We start from the raw sequence: 16,469 nt of genomic DNA, 5'->3' as shown, positions 1-16,469 counted from the left end.
AGAGGTCTTTTCTTCACTTTGGGTAAATAATACCCTTTTCTTCTTTCATCAAAGGGCATCAGAGACCAATGCTGATGAAGAGGGGAAAAAAAAGGACGGTAACTGCTGGCACTAAAGTAACAAGGAAGTGTGTGCACTGACTGCACGGGTAGTCAGGTAGTCAGAAGATGGATTACTGCAGGTCAGGGCCCTCACCTGGAATATTGAACAGTCAAGAGACAATTTTATTCTGCTTGATCCACCACCTTAGCTAGCCTGGCAATATCAAGTTGTTGCCCTATTGGTCATGGCGGAGCTGAAATGCAGATTCCCACGGGAAGCTTCAGTTAGACCAGTGCTTTTCTGTGAGCAAAGTTTGTTTTCTTGAAGAACTGGCTTCTGTCATCAAAGATATTTTAATACACCTCAAAAAAATTTCTCACCATCTCCAACTCATGGCAGAAAAGAATAGAAACAGAGCCTTGTTCCCACTACGCCAGATGTGCATTCCTGATGTTTTGCTCTGTCTATCACCAGCCTGAGGTTGAGGGCATTGGTCTTTCATGTGTGTCGTAAATCCCTAGGTGCTCTCTCTGCAGAGATACAAAAAGACACCCATAGCTAAAGTACAGGGTATAATTACATCCATGCAGAAAAACTGTGCATGGTCAAGGCTCTCTGAAAGGTTGAATAATCTCAGTAAAAGTGAAGTTTCCATTTCATTTTTTTCCCACAGATTATAGGAAACAAATTTCTGATGCCCATTTTAATGTTAGCTTAAAAGTGCACAGTGCCCAATGGATCAGTAAATACATTTTTGAGAAGCCAAAACAGAGGTTTCCAGACAAAAGCCTACCTAGCTGTAGCATTTTGAAAGAATGTTTGAGAGTTAAGTAAAGAAAACAGTAGACTTTCCCCCATTCTTAACCTGCACAAGGAAGGTTAAGTTCTCTGGTGAAGAGCTGATGATTTTTTTGCCTAGACATCTGTCATAGAGGCTGCTTTACAACACACTCCCCAGTCATACAGCTGAAGGCATCCACAGTTCTGCCATCACTCCCCTTCCACAGTTCTGTCTGCCTATACCTTTGAATACACTTGAGTTTTTGTGGAGAAGCTGTTCTCCACCCACACCTAAACCCAGGATTTCTGGAGAGTTTTTTACCAGAAATCCCAAATACTTTAGCAAAGATTGTTGATAAGAATGTTTCCCAGATAGAAGCATTTTTCTTTCCTGTCATTATATCTCTATTGAGCAACATTTTACATCCACCTGTTTTAAATATGATCTTTTAAGCCACCCTACTCCATGCCTTTACACTTGTGAAGATGCTCTCATCCTTGCACAAGAGTTCAGCTTTCTGTGGAAGCAGCAGCATCAGTAACTTATAGAAGACTTCCATACAGGACTTCCTTCCTCATCTGTGTGCCTTCTTTTTAACACACAATAGCAACCTGGGGGAGCTTTTCGTGGGGCTGTCCCCTTCTGCTGGATACTTAGCTCCATTGAACAGAAACCTGAATCAAACTCTTGAATACAAGTATTCCAGCCTCCTTACAGGCTGCAAAAAGGCAAGATTAATGGAATGAAGCACATAAAAGACCAAAGACGTGTATTTTGCAAGGTGGGTAACATATGGTTTATTCTCTCTGAGGATTTTACTTATGATAAAACAGGTTTTTTCTTCTTATTCATATAAAGAATAGGATTTCAGATGCGTTTTTTAATATATTGTGAATTGTTGATGCATACCAGAAACATACTGATTGCTACCAATTCCTTTTTCATTAAATTAATCTTTTATTACCTTTGGCAAAAAGGTAGAGGTTATATATCACCTTCTTTTGGAATTTTAATATCAGGCTGTGTTCATTCAGCAAAAGGACTAATGATCTTGCAGCAGCGGTAAGCAAGATTCCCAGAACACTTGCTGTACGGGCAAGTGGCATCACAGTTCATGTGCAGGGCCCAGGACTTTCTTGTGAAATACTGGTTTTACTAAGTTTCAGCACTGATCTCAATTGAGTTTTAAAATTAATTTTACTTTTGTATCATACACTTTGGCAAAGGCAATAATTCTGCCCCACCTTGAAAAGGCTAAGTACTGTCACTTTCTCCTTTGGTTTTGTGGATTTTATTTCACAGGCTGAGAGTGGCCCTTTCTCAGAAACTCACAGAACCACTGTAAAGCCACAGCTGTCCCTTCAGGTAGCAATTTCACAGGCTCAAGAAGAACTCAACTGCAAGCAGCACACACAAAGAACAAGGGAAGCAGTAGCATGTGGCTTCTCCTGAGTGTCTTGCCCTTGTTTGCTGATGGTATGAAGATACGTGATTGTGGCAAAAGTGTGAGAATACTTATTATTCTTAATCACATTATTTCTATATATACTTTCTTTCCACTCCAGATTATATATGCAATTGTGGGGTTTTTATGCTCTTCATGACTGATGGTTTTCAAAATCCTTAAAATTATTACAACATTTGAAAGTTGTCAAAGTCTTATCTGAAGCACCAGAGCATCCTACAAAAGACCTTAGGAAAAGTTTAGTAGTAGCAGCAGATATCACTTCACAGAATCATAGAATGGTTTGCATTGGAAGGGACCTTAAAGACTACATAGTTCCAACCCCTGTCCCATGGGCAGGGTACACCTTCCACTAAACCAGGCTGCTCAGAGCTCCATCCAGCCTGGCCTTGAACACTTCCAGGGATAGGGCATCCACAGTTTCTCTGGTCAACTTGTGCCAGTGTCTCACCACCCTCATAGCAAAGAATTTCTTCCTATGTTTAATCTAAACCTACTTTTGCTCAGTTTGAAGCCATTCCTCCTTCTCCTGTCTCTACATGCCCCTATAAAGAGACTCTGTCCATCTTTCTTGTGGGTTCCCTTCAGGTGCAGTTTGTAATCAGGTCATTCCGAAGCCTTTTTCAGGCTGAAAAAACCAAGTTCTCTCAGACTTTCCTTGCAGGACAGGCGCCCCATCCCTCTTATCACCTTGGTGGCCTCCTCGGACTTGCTCCAACAGGTCCATGTCCTTCTTGTGCTGGGGACCCCAGAGCTGGGGGCAACACTCCAGGTTGGGTCTCAGCTGAGAGTAGCAGAGGGATAGAACCACCTCTGTAAATCTGCAAATTCTATTTTGTTCTTTGCAATAGCCAAGGTTACTCTGGAAGCACATCTTTGCAAAAAGTTTGTAATATAAGTTAATAGTGATTTGCAAAATATTGCACTCCACTCCAGTGTTTAATTTCTGCCTGCCTAGACTTCTTTGGAAGCAAATACTTATTCTGGGAGAGATCAGACTATGTACACAAGGCTCAGCCAGTAAGGTGCATGTTACAGATGGACCCTGCTGATCTGCCTTTCTTCTGGAAAGCTGGCCAGAGGCAGTTTGGGCAGCTGGGGTGTTGCAATAACCCAATATAATCTCATACAAATATGTAACCACAAGTTCAAGGCTCTGGCTTGTTCACATGGGAGGAGCACTGGAGTGAAGGCAGATCTGTTCTGCCCTGTGGATGGGTTCACAGGTACAAGCAGCTGCCACTGCATCACTGACTCACACCATGAGAGCTCTCCCACAAGGCATGAAGATTCAGCCCTCAGAGATATTGAGGCTGTACAGCCTCAAGCCATGTATTTATGGCTGGGGATATGATCTGAGCTCTTGTCTTTTGTGCAACAAATATCAACCTGCACCACATCTGGTATAGCCCCTGCATCCCTCCTGCCACTTCAGGGATGGTTCTAACATCCCTGAATGTATCCTTGTCAACCAAAGAATAGGAGCAGAGCAAGATTTTGAAGGGATCCTGCAGCAGCCTCCAAAGAGTTCTTTAGAGGTAGAGTTACAAACCTGAGGAAACAAAGCATGGTGCCAACACCTGATTTACCATTCTACCAACTTTCCTGTGTGCACATGAGTGCTCACAATGCGGTAAGTTGTTTTATGAGCACATATAAAGCAAATGGGAGGTGGGAAAATGGAAAGATCTATTTGAGGGAATAATGACAATATTACCAAGACAAAATCATTATGTAGGCATGTCTCCCAGTGAGGAGTTTTTGGTTTGTACATGTATTTTTGTTCAGAGTGGGAATAAATAAAGGAGATTTAGATAAAGCAGAGGAAATTCAAGCAGATGTCCTTAACTCAACCAACCAAGAATCCAGCACACATCTAAAACCAAGTCAGTGGGAATTTTGCCTTATTCATGAATGCTGCAGTCCCAAGCACCCTTAATGATAACATTCTTCATTTTATAAATCATACTACCCATATATTCTATATCTCTGGTCATGCAATGTGGTTTCTACTTACATTTAAGTTATTAATTTCACCAGTTTGCAAGAGATTTGACCTTTCACTTGCCTTTCTCTATTACCTACCAGAATATCTTTTAGACAGTGATACATTTCTGGTTTCGAACATGATGAAAATGAAAAGAGAACAACACAACAGCAAGCATTTTTCAGTGACATACAGGATAATAAAACTGAAGATTCTGTGATTACTGTGCAACTCAATGAATTTTCAAATGATCAGTTCAACTAGCAACACTCCATTTATTCAAATGATTGTTAAGAAACTTTTTTTTTCTGGTACTAACAGACACTTAGTTTATAATATGATACACCATATATTACTCCAAATCTGTGAGGGAGAGAAGGAGACAAAATAATAATTCTCTTTAATAACCTACACATAGCAATTTTTTTTAGTATAAACATTTGAGCTTCCCTAAGTTGTTTTCCAGCTGATCAATTTGTATCCAATACATCATCCCAGTACAACAACAACAACTAAAACTACCAACTCATTTTGTGGAAAAAATCTTCTCTGGGCTTCTCACCACATACCATCAGTAAAAAACATTATATTTTAATCTGAATTCTGATTCCAAAGTAAATATAATACTTTCCTAGTTTAGCCATCAAGCTTTTGAATAAGTGACTGTTTTAACTTGTGAAGAGTCCAAGACTAAGACAAAAACTTAATCGAGATGCAAAGAGACATTAGGATATATTTGGGGCTTTTAAATTGCTTCATAGCCATGCTCAAAATTAAAGGGAAATTATGGGGTTTTTGTTACGTGTAACAAGCAATAGGCATGCTTCATCTAACACAGTCAGCTTAATGTTTAAACAAGTTGTGTAGGATCTACTGATCTCTCAGAAAATCCCTTTACTAAGAACACTCCAAATGATGGTAATAGCCTTTAATTTGACCCCAAACCTCTAGGTTTTGATAATATTTTACTAACATATATATAATTTCCAGGGATCCAAATTCTTTTGGGTACTGTTTCAAAGAACAAATACTCTGTAGCTTTGATTCTTTGTGACAAATTTAACACATTTCCAAGGAGTTTCCATTACTTAGAAAGAGATGTTTGTGGGTTTATAAATGCATTTTATAATTTGTTTAAAATCAAAACTTTAAATATCCTAATTTTTTCCTGAAAACAGGCAGAGCATATGAACCAGCTTTACATGGACACACTTTTGCTGTTTACACTCTCTGGAACTAGGGATTTACCAGCTCTGTGTCCTCACATTTGAACACAGCCCTATATAGACAACACACTTCTAGAGCATAGCCCTAGATAAACAACACATTTCCAGAGCACAGTTTCCTGCCTGATGGAAGCAGGAAAAGCCTACTTTTACCACTGTCACTTGTTTGTAAATCCATTTCCTAAGCCAGAACTGAAGATATGACTCCCCACTTAAAACAAGAAAACTGCCTGGAAGTGTGACTTAGTGGCCCCTGGCCACAAAATATGAAGTTGTCTGTTACAAAAGGACTATTCTTTAAGGAAACAAAGAAGCTTTGCAGTCTTAGCAGTAATTCAAGGAAAAAATAGGCACTTCATGAACCTTGGAATTTTTAATGTATGCTAGGTAGGGGTAAAAACATCTTCCTTGTTACTTTAACATTATTTAAAGCATTTTAGAAGTTGTGGAGCAAAGGAGTGATGTTCTTTTTCTTTTTAAAAACATATTGGGGATTTTTTTCCAACTTGTTTTAACTTGAAATTTGCAAAATTTGATGCTTCAAGCTCACCAGTTGGCAATTTAATGTTTTTTTCTCTTTCATGAATCCTGTGTTTTCTTTTTATTTCATATTTTTCCTGAAGTAAATGTAGTCACGAAAATGGATTTCTGCTTGAAACATTGACTGGCAAAGAAATTTTGCTTTTATGCCTAAGAACAGCCTGTCTTTACTGCTCTGTGTCCAGATTCTGGCAGGATATATGTTAAAGCATATTCTAGACTGCAATTATTAAAACCTCTTTCAGTATTACATAACATAGAACACGAGTCTTTTTAAAAAAATAAAAACCATTGATTACTTAGATTGCCGTGTCCCTGCAATGCAATGGATTAATTTCAAGAACTAAACAGTCTTTCTTGTGGAATGTAGTTTTCACTAAAACTTAATAAAAAAAAGAAGCTAACTGCTAATGATGCTCTGTAAATTATCAGCACTTCAGCAAAAAAGATTAAAGTAAAAATCCAGAAAAAGATTAAATTTAAAAATCCAAACTTTTTCTGCCACAATTTTCTCTTATTTTACTGAAGTGGGGTTGCTTTACTTTAAGCACAGAAAGTCAGTAGTCAAAAGTTAGAGAGTTATACAAAGGTCAGTTCAGTGTAGTTTGACAGAGGCAGGTGTTTAAAAGCTCCCTGCAGAAAGCTCTGTCTCTTTTTGACAACACATATTAGTTTGCCTAGATAAGTACCTGGTTCTTCTCTCTTTTTCCCCAGACCATGCAGACTGAGCACTAAATGTCACAGCCTTGCCACTGCTGGTCTGGGCCACTCACTTTGTGGAAAGAACCAGAAATAAGTGTGGTTTGGGTCAATCCTTCTGACTGTTGTGGCAGGAAAGACGTAATGGGAGGATGGGGTCCCACAGAGGTGGTGTAGCCCCACCCTGAGACTGCTCATCTTGAGACCTTTGCTCAGTCCATCCCTCTCAATTCACTTCCTGGAGGAGGGCTCTAAGGGCTGGCTTTGCACAAGTGAATAAAATGCATGAATTACCTAGTTTGCATATGAGGCATGCAAAAGAAAGGGGATTGGGCCCCCTTGCTCTCTCTCTTTCACTCCTGCCTCAAAACCCCAACTCTGGACCATTCACATGGCAGGGCCAGAATCGGATCCAAGGACTGCTCATATTCTTTGGTCTTTCTCCCTTTTCTATCCTTTTTTCTCTCCTCCTACACTTTTCCTGGGCCACACATGGCTGTCATGTTCTACCCCATGTTCTATACTGAAGTTTGTTGTGGGAGTGGGGAGATTTTGGCAGTGTGCTGTGGCTTGTGAGCTTATTGAAGTGTACTGCACAAAATCCAAGGGGTTGTGGAAGTCTATTGTAGAATGTAAGAGCTAGTGAGCCAACAGCTTTTGTGTCTACACAGTGGGCTAGGTGCTGGAGTTATGGCGACTGCACAACAAAGTACAAGAATTCCCAGACACGTGGTCCAATGTCTTTGTTCAGCTCAATGAGAATTCATAAGGAACATCACAGCCACTGCTGGTGCATTGGGACACTTTGTGTTCCCACCACCAGAACCCCTTGCTTTGACACTGTATCCTCACACACCTGCAGGGCAGTGCTTTTTTCTATCACAGTTACAGTCATTAATGGAGAACAGAGCATCCACTTACTCCACTCAGCCCTGGTCATGCCATTTCAAGCAATAAACAGCCAAATAAAGCCAAACTCCATCTCATTCCAAAGCACTGGACCTCAAGCTGAACACTGAAGGTAGGCTAGTGTCCCACAACTGTTATCACTGATTTTGGCTTAGGAGAGTGCTCATGCAGCAGTGCTTTTGAAGGCCAAAACTCAAAAGTCACAGGCAATTTTTACTCAGTACTTATTCTGAAAAATCACATTGGACAATTTTGCCCAAAGATTTTGGATTGTTTATATCAACAGGAAACAGATCCTTCCCAAACTTTTTGGGTTTTGTTAGTCAACATGAGCTGGCAGAACAGTTAGAAAAAGAATTCTTAGCTCCTGGCCTAAACTCCTGGGGCTATGAAAGAGAAAGCAGAAAAAAACCAAGCGAAGTTGGTGCTGTGGAAACCTGGACCATGGTTTATGACATTGGGCTGTGAACATGCATTTTATCTTTACAGGAAATACTACAGCAGTAAAAATATCCCTCTCCCAGCTCACTCTGACCTTCCTTTAGAAAGACAGGCTCTCTTTAAGTCAGAAAATTATAGATGAACAACTCTATGCATTTACTGTAATGTTTCATGTAGAAAGCATTGTCTCAAAACTTGAAACTGCTTAAAAGTGGTCATAACTACTTTAAATCATGTACTTCTTTTTCCTCTCCACCAGTGAAAAATAAATAAGGATGTAATAAATAAAACAGTGGAAGGAAGCCAAAAAAGGTATTTGTCTTCATGCTATTTTGTGGCTTACCACATCATACTGAAGATTTCAGTATTATACCCTGTTGAACGTTATGTCAATTTGCCTGCCAGCAGAGAGGGTTCCTTTCTCTTCCAAAAGTGGATGTAGGAAGTAAATCCACTCTTTTAATTGCAGATTAGTTTAGATGGGAAGTGGTTACAAACAAGTTAAAATACCATCTATTTTATCTATGTCAATCAATCATATTAAAATAAAAGTGTGAAATGTCTGCTTAATCTCAACACGATGCTTCTCAAATCCTCAAACATGCTTTGTCAGTAGTGCAGATCTTCTTGACTTCATACTTGACAGGTACTGAGAGTTAATTTCCATCTGGTTTTTTGCTCAATATTTTCCAAACCCTGACACATTATCTTCTTTCAGACATTTTTCAGCTTTCCCCTATTCCTGCACTTGGTATACTTCCAAATTCAAGATCTTGACCAAGCGGAATTCTCACCAAGGCCCAGGAGAAACATCAGACAAACATACTAAGCATACATAAATTTAAATAATCTTTGAAAACTAAGTACAGTTGTAGGGGGCTGACAAATGCATGGCTGTATGTATTGATGCAGCTCCTTAACTAATCTAGAAAACTAGAAAGGTTGAAGACCAATGAAACCAGAGGCTACAGGAACAAAACATCATTCATTTGGCTGGAGCACGATCTAGGAAGTTCTAAAAAATATTTGCAAGATGAACAATTAGAACAACTGCCAGTTCTAGGGCAGTCTTTTACTCTTTCTCCTCCACTTTCCAATACAATACCTATTTCTAAGGCATTTAGAAATAGCAGAAATGTCTTTTCCTTCTGTTCTCCTAAAGACTTTTACCTCAGATTCTCCAGCATCCTCAGAGAAAGACATTGAGTTGCCATTTGTGCTATTAGACTGTTTATGATTTTTCCTTATTTCTATTCTTGGTTCACCACTTTCATTTTAGAATACATCTTTTCCAGAAACAACTACCATGGAAATATTAAAATAGCATCAATAACCCTAAGGATGTACATATTAAATGTTCATTACACACAACCTTCAAATCCCATCTGATCTTGTTGGTTTGTCTGTAGTTTGTTTTTTGTATTTAAAGGGTTTTATGGTATTTAGCCCCACATTCCTATGGTGCAGAAACTTTCTTTTGAGATCTATTCCAATATTTTCCAATAGATTTAATGCCACAGATAAGATAAAGAAAAGGCCTATGTTCCACAAATCCAAGCTCCTATATGACACTTCCATTTCAGAGAAGACAGAGCAGCTACTTCCTTCACTTTATTTTTGAAAAATACTTTTTGGTTTAGAACATTAAGTTGGTGCAATTTCTCCCAATAGGCAGCAAATAACTGCATTTATATTCACACATTCTATAAAATGCAGATTGCATAATACAGCATGATGGCTCTATTCCATTATGCTTCATTACTATGTTGGAAATTACTCACACAGTATGTTTTTCTCTTTAGTACTCTATCATTCAAAATTATGGCTGCACTGTAGGTTACTCCATCTAGTAAATAAACACAATTCCTGCCTGGCACCCTACTAACGGTAAGCAACACTTTCCTTCCCAGGTGGGTCCTGGGGCCTTACTTGAATTCTAGCTTTGTAATTACATTCAACCTGCCTGAGGTGTCCTTTAGATTTTGCAAATGAATTCTTCATTTGTCATGATTTTATAGTGGTGCCTCAAGCAGTGGAACAGCTACCCTTGGATGCTACAGCAATCTTGGTACTTCAGTATAACTTACCTCAGCCCTTTTCCATACTTTCTAGAATCCTGGGAAAAAACCTGACCATGGGAAAACCTATTAGAAAACTATTGTTTTCAGTATTTAAAAAAGAAAGACTGAATACATTATCTTCTTAAAGAAGTAAAACTGCTCATTCTTCAGCTTTAATGCTCATGATTGACAATTTATCTAAAGCCTCTGACATTGCTTGAGAAAACAGAGTTAAACTAAATCTAGAGAAAAGTATGTAATCACTGATAACTCAGAGATAATAGAGCAGGAGAGGAAGTACAACCAGGAGAAATCACCAGCAGGCTGGGACTTTTTAATCAGTGACTCCAGACTGAGCATCCATCTCTGTGGTACACACCTTAAAGCAGTAAAATTAGTCTAAGGTTCAGTTCTATTATTTCAATGAGAAGTGATCCTACAGTTAAGAGGGTTAAGTACTTTGGAAGGCATCACATCAGCATGATTAAACATCCAAAAGAAAGAAAAATTCTAGCTCACTTTCAGAAATTTTGATCAGCAGAGAGTGATTCAAAAGAAGACACAAAACTCTGAAATCAAAAGAACTGCATTGGAGACTAGAGTTCTGCTGCATGGCACTAAAGGTTCTGCTGTGAAGGTAGTAAGCTCTTTGTGCCTAATCCAAGGCTATTTATTACTCAAGATTGTGTTTACCTTTATGCTCTGTGTGGACTGCCGGCAAACAAGCAGGAGGAGAAAATTCCTGCTTAGAAAGAAAAATCAAACATAACACTGGAGAAGTAGATATTTTATAAATTTGGGGGGCAGGGGGGGACAAAGGCAAAAAAAAAACCCTCAAAAAAAGCAAGGGAAATATTCTGAACCCTCCTCCTTCTAGTAGCTCATAAGACTCATGTCTAACTCAGGAACTACAGTACAAATTACCATCCCATGTTTGATAGAAATCTGCAAATAGGTTTTCCTGTTTCATGTGGTCAAAGCACTGAAGCATTAATTTTTTCTTTGTAAGATTTTGACTGAGATTTCCTCAGGGGCTGAGAAAACTTTGCAGTCCAAGCTTACTTACCTGCTGATATTTCCCACATAAAAACACAAAGTCTTTCAATATCTGACTGCAATAGTAATTATTCACATTAAGGCATTTAAATGAAAGCAACGTTTAAAGTGTCATTTTCTAGAAAACAATCACTCTATTTACCAGTTTCTTAATTTCCAAGCTCCAAATTAATTATCACACTGCTACATGTAACATATGCACAGTATAAAAGCGATATTTGTGGTCAGGGTAAAGTTACAGATCTCTCCAGCTTCCCAAATAAACATTCTCAAGAATAATATACTGGATAACTGGTCTAATTTTCCTAAATACCATGCAGATATAGGAAACATAAAATATATACTCAAGAGTTGTGATGAAAAAAGACCTTCCTACAAAACTGACGTTTCAAAGGAAACCCATCAACAACAACAAAGAGGACACACATATTTAAAATTGATATGTATATCATTCCAGCATTTCCTAAAATTTAATTCTTAATTATCTAATTCTGCATTCTAGTTCACCACCTGAAGATGGCTCAACATCTACTCAACAATTACTGAGATGAAATTGGGTGTAGGGAAGTAGGCAAAAACATGCTAAAATTCTTCCATTTGAAACCCTTAAAATCAGGGAAGAAAAAACAGACAAAGACAGAGAAGAGACAAAGAACTGAAATACAAAAAAAAATTATATATATATATACCACGACGTGAAAACAAGAAAAGTCAAAGGGATTACATGAAGGCCAAGAATATATACCAAAGCTTGACCAATTAATCCACACTGAAATGTTGAAATTGAAGGACAGAGTTGAACAAACACACCAAAAGAGACTTACTGTCATTCAATAATGAAACAGGAAAATCCTGAAAATTTGAAATAGAGTGACTACAACTAAGGGTACTGAGATGAAATGTTGTGAAGTGAGAAGGACCAAAACTTGCCAAAATTATTTCCATTGAAATCACTAAAATCTGGGAAAGAACGGAAACAACAAGGCAGACGTGAAACAGAGGAATTGAAGTTTCAAAAAAAAGATAAACTGGAAAAGCTAATGTGACCTGAAGTGCAGGAATATGCACCAAAGCTTGCCCAATTGATCCTGAAACTTCTCCTTTCAGGAAAGGGATTGAAATCTTGAAATCAGAGGAAATAGTTGAACAAACACTTCAAAAAGAATATATGGTCATTAAAAATGAAAGTGAAGAATCCAGAAAATCTGTAATGGAGACTGATTAAAACCATTAAAGCTTAACTAAACAATGTATTTGTCTTTAGTAGCAGTACTTACAGTAAAAGTTATGTCTTGCTTGTGGGTTCCTCATTTGGTGATGCAATATTCTGGAGTCACCATGCTTTTGTTCTAAGATAAAGCATTTTCTTTATTGCTGTGTTTAAGAAGTCTTCTAAACAAGTCATCTCTTCATAACATATTCTCTTTTGAAGCACAGTTATTTTATCTCTCCGTATTTCCTGTCCAAAAGAATAAATGTACAAATAAAGGTAAAGTGGAAAGTCAGTAATTAGGACACATGGCATTTCTATAATGTTGTACATTTTCATAGTACTTTACAGATTGTCACTGATACAAGATGTTAGGAAGGGCCTACAGACCTGAACCAAAATTACTTGGGTCTCTTAAACAATTGAATAATTGTACCTGAAATGCTCCAGAAGGTTTAAAAAAACATACCTTCTTTAAATTAATAAATGAAAACTAGCATTCCCAATAATTCTTCCTTTCTTAAGCATCATTCACATGAACCACATGAAGCATGCAGACTAATTCTTGCTAAAGGTCCCCAGGATGCCAGGTGTACCCCCAAGTAGAAAATTTGTCCCATTGTTCACAGAAGGAAGATGTGCATTGCTACAATTCCTTTTCTTATTTATGATTTTCCTAAGGAGGAGTCACAAAATAGGCTGTTAAGCAACTTTTCTCAACTGTATCAATAGTTGATCCGGATGCTGATGAGGACTTAGTGGTTTTAAGGAGGGAATAACAATCTTTAGAATCTGGTTTTCTTTTTCTAAGTTTTTTTGAAATTTGCCTTCCCATGTGCTGCAATATTATGAATACGTCACAGACACATTTTGAAAAAGGATCCTGATTCTTTTAGGTCCTTACCTTCAGTTGTCCCCAGACTTGCCAAGTTCAGATGTCATTAATTTGAGTCATATTTCTCATATTTTCATTGAATTCCTGAAAAGAAAATAATGTGTTGCAAGTATTCCATATTCTGGAAAATCACATCACAGTATAATTGCCACTACAGTCACGTAACAAAGCAGACAAAGAATCATATTTTAGGTAAATCGGAAATATGGCAGTCATATAGCCTTATTCTTTAGTGTCTGACATATCATTTTAAATACTTGAAGATGTCATGAGGGATTAAGAGAATGACTGTAACCATCTTTCCCTCTCCCTCTTATTCTATATAATCCATTTGTAAATATATTCAGGCACAAACAAAGGAATACCTTCATCAGCAAAAGAAAGTCTAGCTTGACCTCTGGGATTTTAAAATGCAGCCAAATAACTACACATGCTTCATTTTCAAGCCACTCTTTAATACCTAAGTCTTTTTGGCCAAGATGAACTCAAAATAATACAATCAGAGAAAAACAGCACCTGTTTTTGAAGGCTGTGTCACAGAAAACTCATTCCCACTCCTATTCAGTGAAAAATGAACTTTCTCTCATGAATTTCACAAGTTGCTAACCTGGATCAAGACTCCAGAAACAGAACCACAAGTGACAGAATTAAAACATAGGGCTCTTGTACAGTCATATGATGTAATTTCTTAAGATTTTCATATAACTTCTTAACAGGGAGAAGTGCCACATGTGAGTCCCTGTGATAGATACTGCAATAGTTTCACATACCTAAATTTCACAACCTTCTACCAGGAGCTCTAATATTTCACTTAAAGCCCTGAAGTCAGGCAAATATTGTAGACCACCAGCGTTTTTATTTATTATCTTTGACTGTTAGTCTTTTTTTGCAGTTAAAAGTTGCAAGTATGAGTTGCAGTTGACAAAGACCAAACAAAACAGGAACACTGTAGTATTTTTAATTTGCTTTGAAACTTTGTTCTTACCAAGAGCCAGATAGCTATGGTGGAGATGGACATGCAAATTCAAGGTAAATCTGCCTTGCAGGAAGACTTATCTGTGTGTTGGTACTAATCATTAGTGTAATAACTTGAAATTAGAGAATACTTTCTACTTTTTCATATTTATAGTACAGGGTCCCAGCTATCCTGTAATTCTGATAGACAATGCTCCTCTGCTCCCATTTAATATGAAGTGATACAGAGCTTTTGAACCATCCTTCTGTCTCACCGTGAAAATAAACCCAAGAACCAACCAAAATCAATACCACAGAAAACCAAGCCCCAGGAATTTTGGGTAAAAAACAAATATAAAATTCTTAGAACTGCAAGAATGACCAAAGGTGGTCAAAGTAAGCCTGAAAACACAAATGATCACTAGAGATTTTCCACATAGCATGTGTTTCTGCCCTAATTCTGTTTTATTGCTTGTCTTTTTTTTCTACAGGTAAGCTCATTTGTCTGGTGTGCGTGTTCATGAAAATGATTTTAGATGATTGATTCTCTTTACTATTTTCAATCATTTGGTTGTTACAGAAGCACACAAATTGCCTGGTCTCATTTCTTTTAAATTGTGTATCTCAGTTCTGTTAGTAACCACTACAATTCTCTTTAAATATTGTGTGCCTGCTTGGGTACTGACAATAATTAGGAAAGTATGAATTGCAGTCACTTCACATGAGACAGTTAATGAAAATCTTAATGTGTAAATCCAGAGTAGGAGAAGAGTTAGACTCTGAATAAGAGACTAATTGACAAGTTTTCTTGGAATTCCTAAGGGCATAGGGTCTCTGCTGGGTTTTCCACTGAGAGTTGGGGCAGATGAAATTATCTTTTCTTGATTAAATAATGCAAGTCTCATTCATAGGCTAAGACAATGCAGCCATAACTCTGATATCAAGTCTCTTCATTCTCTTCAATTTTAGTAATTTTCATTTTCTAGAAACTGAAAAAATATTACAGCCAGTAATATAACATATATTTATTTCAATCTTGGAATTATTGTTTCCTCCCTTTCTTTTCCCTACTCTTTTCTCTCCAACCCTGCCACCAAAAATATTTTTTCAGGATTTCTTTAGTCTTGTCTGTAGTATACGCTTAAATGAGCCAGAAGATCTTCACCTCAGAGAAAATTAAGCTTACAAAAAGCACAAAAATTAGTTTCACAAGTTTATCTCCTTTATGAAAAGATTTTGGTGCCTTTTTTTGTATTTATTCTGTATTTTTTTCTTGTGCTGATTGCAATTTACAGCTGTGAATATAGTCCCCCTAAAGTCCAAATTATACATTTCAGTAGAGTGCACGAATATTCTTAACCCCTCAAAATTGCTGTACCTATCTCTCTTTTTCCATCAAAAAGACCATGAATGAATTACAAGTTCCTCTTGGCAGAATTTCAGCATATGAAAACACATTCAGTTTTGAGTAGCATGCCACAACCACACACAATGCACGCACACAGCAATCCAGGCCTTAGAGCACAGCAGCAAAACACACCAAACTGTCACAGCACATGCCACAGTTGAGACAGCCTCAATACACAGAGCATCAGCATACAACTTCAGAAAGCACCAACCCATACAGAACAACATCACTTCAGAAGGCTGCTAGCATCCACCCTTCTTATTCTTTAGCCCAACCTTTTATACCCCTCATCATTCATGCATTGCCCTTGTGTGCCCTCTGTTCCCTTTGGTGGTTGGTCAGTACACCTGGGCACTCCATGTCTCATTATCTTCAATGCTGTTCACCTGCTTCTCACAGCTGTAGTCCATTAGGGATGAAGCTCTGCCACAGCCCCACTCCCTATGACCACAAACTGTGTGCCTACACCCAGCCTTAGAATTGACCCCAGAACCATTTTCTCTAATGTACCAGAAAAATTTTTAATGTGCTGTATCAGCTAATAGAAGATAGAAATCATTCAAAGGTTCTGCCTTCTACCATGAGGTATAAACCTGTTGACGTATTGTAACAAATAAAACCAATTACTCAAATTGCCCTTCTCTGGAGAAGGTAATAAAAGATTTTACTGCTGGCAAAGTTCAGCAAAGTTCAGATGCTTTCCTCACACCTAAGACATGGAAAACTACCAAAAAAAAAGACTTGAATGTCTCACAAGACTATTCCCACCAGTCAGTTACTAAAAGTACTAGGCTAA

General features: G+C 37.8%; 1 protein-coding gene across 5 annotated transcripts in view; it reads right to left on the bottom strand.

The window, feature by feature from the left end:
• The window catches only part of KCNK2 (potassium two pore domain channel subfamily K member 2), a 129,168-nt gene that overhangs the window by 93,316 nt on the left and 19,383 nt on the right, over positions 1–16,469 (bottom strand). For 4 of the 5 annotated variants that reach the window (XM_039698009.1, XM_039698006.1, XM_039698007.1 and 1 more), the window contains exons 2-3: positions 13,321–13,395; positions 12,484–12,665 (exon numbers count right to left, since the gene is read on the bottom strand). In XM_039698009.1, coding sequence (XP_039553943.1) covers positions 12,484–12,517 — 34 coding nt within the window. In that variant the 5' untranslated portion in view covers positions 12,518–12,665; positions 13,321–13,395. Of the gene's footprint in view, positions 1–12,483; positions 12,666–13,320; positions 13,396–15,643; positions 15,883–16,469 lie in introns of those variants that run through there. The other variant, XM_039698008.1, reaches the window with a different exon arrangement.

Source organism: Passer montanus, unplaced genomic scaffold, assembly GCF_014805655.1.
Source record: "Passer montanus isolate IOZ18808 unplaced genomic scaffold, ASM1480565v1 scaffold12, whole genome shotgun sequence".
NCBI lineage: Eukaryota > Metazoa > Chordata > Aves > Passeriformes > Passeridae > Passer > Passer montanus.
Note: the sequence above shows the minus strand (reverse complement) of the source record. Positions and strands in the feature narration are given on the sequence as shown.